This window comes from Salvia hispanica, chromosome 1 (assembly GCF_023119035.1).
Source record: "Salvia hispanica cultivar TCC Black 2014 chromosome 1, UniMelb_Shisp_WGS_1.0, whole genome shotgun sequence".
Taxonomy (NCBI): Eukaryota; Viridiplantae; Streptophyta; class Magnoliopsida; order Lamiales; family Lamiaceae; genus Salvia; species Salvia hispanica.
Window position 1 is genome coordinate 4,329,441 of NC_062965.1, and position 6,021 is coordinate 4,335,461.

Consider the following 6,021-nt stretch of genomic DNA (forward strand, 5'->3'; position numbering starts at 1 on the left):
ATCCATTCCCGGCAACGGCGCCATTTTAATAGTAGCTCAGGATTACGGGTCTCATGTTGTGTTAATTTAAGGGGTGTGTCCAACTGATCAGGATGAAAGTCCTAACCCAGCTGAGTCGTTGGCACGACGACCAGAACCTGGCATATCAAACAAATTCCTCAACCCACTTCTACTGGCTAGTATAGTGGAGGTAAGGGTCGAATCCCACAGAGATGGACACGTTCGGATAATTGCGGTGATAATCTGGGTGGTTTTGGTTAGCTACCACGCGTTGGGTTGAGATTCTACCTAGAAGGAAATTAAAGATGGTACTTTACTGACTAGTGGGCGTGAAAGTGACGGACATGTGGTTGTATGCGTAAAAATAGGGGACAAGGTGTCTCGGAGACATGTGGAAAGTAGACAGTTACTAAATGAGAAAATATAGGACAGCTGGGTATATTTGGTAGCTGGGTGGCAACTCTGACAAGTTTGGAGGGTACAAACTTAAAGTAAAGGACAAAAGCAAAAAGTAACTAAAAAACAAAAGTAGTCCCAAGTAAAAATGGATTGTGATGTTTTCTTCTTCAACAAGTATTAACAGAAATCATATGAACACAACACCATGGATGAACTCAGATTAATAGATTCAAACACGAGATTCATTAATTAAAAATCTTAAACTTGAAGATTAACGGCTAATGACTGCGGATTACTCCTACTGGCTAACATGAAAGATGGTAATGACACAGCAAACGAAGAAATTCATGCACGGAAACTTAAAGCGAAACATAACTTAGAAATTCAACCAACAACTCCAGATTTGTCCTACTCAAACGAAAACATGTGTAAACACTTAGAAAATAAAAAGCAATAACTAGATCTAACTTTCCTAGGCAGAATGAAGCAGATTCAAACCAAAGAGAGATGCGAAATAAAAACTTCAAAATTAAAACGTTTGGATCTTAACGAAATACTTCAAAAGACAACAAGATTAAATGTTTGCAACAGATCCAACGAAGAAAGCAAGTAAACTTTAAACTAGGAAAGTGATTAAAGATTGTTTATGCCACTCCAGGCGATGAAACTGCTACTGCTTCGATAACAAACTGGCTGGAACGGTGAGATGATGACTCTCCGGTGGACGGTTTGACTTCATGTGACCATAGCTGTGGCGAGGAATGAGAAGATTGTGGACAATGCTGAAGGAACTGATCTTCGAGAGAACTCTAACTAAGTGTGGTGGTTGGACTTTTCGAACTCGGAACTCCTTTCTCTCTCCAAGTGGCTTCTTTTATAGGGAGGCTTGCCCTTGCTTTTAGGGTAGACTTCCTCCGCGAATTGACTTTTCTGCCCTTGTTTATGATCATCCCAGCTATCCTTCTTATCCATCATGGTCAGTATTGCACCCTTCTAGCGCTTTTTTCACATGCGTCGTCCAAACCGTGTCCTACTGACTTGGACCCATTTATCCTGCACACTTAAGCAAATGTTTTGCAGATAATACATGCAAACCACGACATACTGACCAGTAAACAAGGCTTAGAATACAACTTATCATTGTCATTGGCGACGAAACTGATGGCCGGACCAACGCCCATGCACTGCTAGTTGAAAAATAGCGACGGATGGAGGATGTTGACGTCGTTGTTCGACCCGGCTACCGCAAAATACGTATGCCAAATCCACAGTCAGTAGTCAGCTACGACTTCGAGGATCATCGTGGGATTCTTGCCTTTGAAGCCGATCGTGTGCATCCCTTTGAAGCCGATCGTGCCCAATATTCCGGGTAATCCATGCACATTCCCGTGCATCTGCATCAGACCGTGGGAGTCTTCGGGGGTAAGATTTCGAAGATACCTATCCCCGAATATGTGAATGACGCCCCTACAGAAATTAAATGTTTTATACACTCGCGGGAAATCAACTCGCTGAAGGTACTCGTCGAACAAGTCGGCTGGTCCTCCGTAGGCCATTTGCCTGATTGCGGCAGTGCACTTTTGTATGGGTGAGTGAACGGGTCAACCACTCGCATCCTCCCTGAACCGGAAATACTTGTACCGACGCTCTAAAGTGTTCACGATATTCACAAATACTAGTCGGTGCAATCTAAAACACAGTCGGAAAAAGACCTCCCCAAACCGCGGTTGTTCAGCGAAGTAGTCGTCATACAACCGTTGGTAGGCACCGACGTGGTCCCGGGGGACTACAACGCGATGATGGATGGGACGAGGGACCGCCAGCTGCTGCTGCTGCAAGTGCTCTTGTGTGAACCGATTTATCTCCACGGATGTATACGCCCGCAACTCTTCGTTAATTCGCCGCGATGCGTCAGCAGCACTATCACTGGCCATTTTGTTTTCCACAAATTAGACGAGAAATGAAGAGAGTAGAGAGAGAAACTCGTTAATACAAGTGGTGCAAATGAAGAATAGTGCTACGAGCTGTATATATAGAGTTGAAAAAACGAAAATACCGCTAGTCGGTCGCGCGCCAATCGTGTCAGAGCAATAGCTTACGAGCGATCGGCTAACGCCGATGCATCACGGAAGAGCGCTCATCCATCCCGCTTTCACCGATTGCAATAGCAGACAAACGCGACGCCGGAGCCCTAGCGTGTGGCTAGGGCATGCATTCGTCCCATAAAATTAGTAATTCCAATACAAGAAAATTTGACATAAGGCTGGAGATCAAATAAATTTTTTGAAATGACTTTTCCTTTTAAATTGTAATAAAATATATTAGTACTCCCCGTCATAAAAAAATATGTGCGCTTTTTATTTTCATATAAGGAAAGTTATCCCAATTTATTATTCACAACCATTAAAATACTACAATAATAATAATGAGGGTCTCTTTTATCCACTAACACTACTTTTACTACTATTCTCTTTATTTATTTTACCAATTTTATCATAATTATTGTATCATATGATATGCTTAATATTTTTATGGGACGAAGGGATTACTATTAAAGACGTATTAGGCTTTTGAAGCCAATGACGGATCTACCCTTAAAATGAAGTAATTATCTATAAATAATCCAAACTACCTTAATCATCAATCAAGTCTTAACAAAAATGTCGATTGAAAAAAGCAGGGCAATTCCGTCGCCGCATATTCTAATCATTCCGATACCACTTCAAGGTCATGTGAACTCTATGCTCAACCTTGCGGAGATCCTCTGTCTCTCCGGCCTCCGCGTCACCATTCTCCTCTCCGATTACACCCACGACCGCCTCCTCCGCCACGCCAGCCTCGACTCCCGCTTCTCCAGCTACACCGGCTTCCGCGTCGCCACCATCTCCGACGGCCTCCCCGACGACCACCCCCGATCCGGCAGTCGGGTTGTGGATATTGTGCAAAGCCTTCAGGAGGTTGGTGGGCTGCAGTTCCGCCGCCTCATGGTGTCGACTGATGGGATGAGTGACGGCGGGGCTAGGCCGCGCGTGAGCTGCCTGATCATGGACGGGATGCTGAGTTTCCCTATTCCGGTGGCTCAAGAAATGGGGATTCCGTTCATGCATTTTCCGACGATTAGTGCCTGCGGCCTTTGGCCCTATTTCTGTGTTGAAGAGGTCATCGACGCCGGCGAACTACTTTTGAGAGGTAAATTAATTTCCCTTTTTGTTTTATATATTTTCTTCTGTTACTTATTTGTTTTTTACAGAAGAATTTAAAAACTAGTAATGTAAAATTGAGAATTTGGTGAATTTTTTTATTAAATATACTCACTCCGTCCATAATTAAATGTCTCATATTTGACTGGTTTTGAAGAAATTGTTTCACTTTATAAAGTAAAGTGGGTATAAGAAATTAGTGGATGGTGAAACTTATTTTTATATATTAGTTTTATAATAAAGCGTAAATGGAATGAGTTATGAGTAAGGATGTCCACTTACCAAATATTAGCAAAAAAGGTGAAATGAGACATTTATTAGCGAAAGGACGAAAAAGGAAAAATGTGACATTTAATGACGGACGGAGGGAATACTTCTTATGTGCACTCTCCATTTTCGTTCATCCCATAAAATATAGGAATTTCATTTATAGGAATGTATCACAATTTATTATCTTTATACATCTAGTTATTTACAAGTTATATCATCATTAAAATATTTATAACAATGTGCATGGGTTCCATTATTCACTAAGATTACTTTAATTATCCTTTCCCTTTTCGTTGTATACTTTATCAATTTTATCTTAATTCTTGTTTGATATCATATGTTTATAATTGTATGGGATGGACTAAAAGTTTTATTGTTTAAAGATCTACAAAATATTTTACACACATTACACGCCTTTAGCAATTGATCCGTTAAGTCAGCTGAAAGTTAAATATAAATTTTAAATTATAAACATAATACATGCACATAATTAGTCAATTAGTCAATTCGATATGGACTTTGTCAAAATTTCCCCACGAAAATTTCAAAAGACCCTTGTATGATACTCCATTTTTCTTTAAACACAATCTATTGACAGTCAAAACATGATTTCACTTGTGCTCAAGCAATTCTGAAACATATAGTACTATTAACAAACCAATTAATTAACTCAAAATACTTCATTTCCACAGTCGCATCCTAACTGTTAATTTATTGATTCAGATAAAAATGAAGACAAATTGACATTCTGGAAAAGGAAAGAGATGGACTTAATGGTAACAAATGTGCCGGGAATGGAGAAGGTCCTCCGTCGACGCGACCTCCCGTCGTTCTTCCGAGTCGAAGACGTCAACAATGCCGGCCTCCAGTCCATCATCGCACAGATTAAGAGAACACGTCAAGCTATTGGTCTCATACTCAACACATTTGAAGATTTAGAAGGTCCGATTCTTGATCAAATCGACAAACACAATGCGAATCAGAATCTGTATTCCATCGGCCCCTTACACTTGCATTTAAAAGAATTGCTGAAGGCAAAGGGAAAGGAATCATCGCATCATTCTAGCAGCTTGTGGAAGGAAAACGACGATTGTATTGCCTGGTTAGATTCTCAGCTTCCCAATTCCGTGATATATGTGAGCTTTGGGAGTGTTGCCACATTGACAAGGGATGAATTGTTGGAGTTTTGGTATGGGTTGGTTAATAGTGGGAAGAAATTCTTGTGGGTGGTTAGAGCGGATTCCATTGCCGGGGACGGGATTGGAAATGAGATCCCGGTCGAGCTTGAGGAAGGTACGAAATTGAGAGGGTTGATGGTGGAATGGGTTCCACAAGAACTAGTTCTAAGTCATAAGTCGGTTGGGGCGTTTTTCACGCACAGTGGATGGAACTCGACTCTTGAAAGTATAGTGATTGGGGTCCCGATGTTGTGCTGGCCTTATTTTGCGGATCAGATGGTGAATAGCAGGTTTGTGAGTGAGGTGTGGAAGATTGGATTGGATGTGAAAGATACATGTGATAGGTTGTTGATTGAGAGAATGGTTAGAGAGGTGATGGAAGTTAAGAGAGATGAGTTGTTGGAGAAGGCTCGTGGTATGGCGAATATGGCCAACAAGGCTATTTGTGAAGGAGGATCTTCACACCTTAATTTGAACCGATTAATTCAGTTTTTGAAGTCCGGGGCATCATCAAAGCTTTAATCAATTTAATTCAGTATCAATTTGAACCGATTGATTCAGTTTTTCAAGTCCACCGCGTTTTGAACATTTTCATTATCATCCATGTATTGGATGCTCATGTAAACGATTTAGAGTGTGTGTTTGTGTTATTCATAAGTTGCAATGTTGGCTGATGTATTTTGAGAGTGCAATCAAATAAAACTTTGTTTTTTGTTAATTATCTTTTCACACATTTTTCCCTCTAACTAGTTTGTATGGAAAGACACAAAACAATATGAAGACTTCGGGCATATGTGTGAGAAATGGTGAAAGTAAAAGAGGCTCCTCTGGCAAAAGGATGTGGTATTCCGCCCTTAGTGTGGGCAGAGTGAAGCTGTATGAGACATTGCCATTTAGTGTGACATCACGACAACGTGTGAGCCTGCACCTTGGTTTCATCGACTCTGGACAACGTATTAACCTCTTTATTTGAG

The 6,021-nt window shown here is 41.0% G+C and overlaps 1 protein-coding gene across 1 annotated transcript; it reads left to right on the forward strand.

The window, feature by feature from the left end:
- Positions 1-3,059: 3,059 nt before the first annotated feature.
- Positions 3,060-5,765, forward strand: LOC125202031 (7-deoxyloganetic acid glucosyltransferase-like). Its single transcript, XM_048100342.1, has 2 exons — positions 3,060-3,588; positions 4,593-5,765. The coding sequence occupies exons 1-2, from the start codon at positions 3,060-3,062 to the stop codon at positions 5,567-5,569; spliced, it is 1,506 nt and encodes a 501-aa protein (XP_047956299.1). The 3' UTR covers positions 5,570-5,765.
- Positions 5,766-6,021: the final 256 nt, after the last annotated feature.

Coding starts and splice junctions, on each gene's coding strand:
- LOC125202031 (XM_048100342.1), top strand. CDS start 3,060: ATGTCGATTGAAAAAAGCAGGGCAATTCCGTCGCCGCATATTCTAATC. Junction 3,589..4,592: donor CGGCGAACTACTTTTGAGAG/GTAAATTAATTT, acceptor TTATTGATTCAG/ATAAAAATGAAGACAAATTG.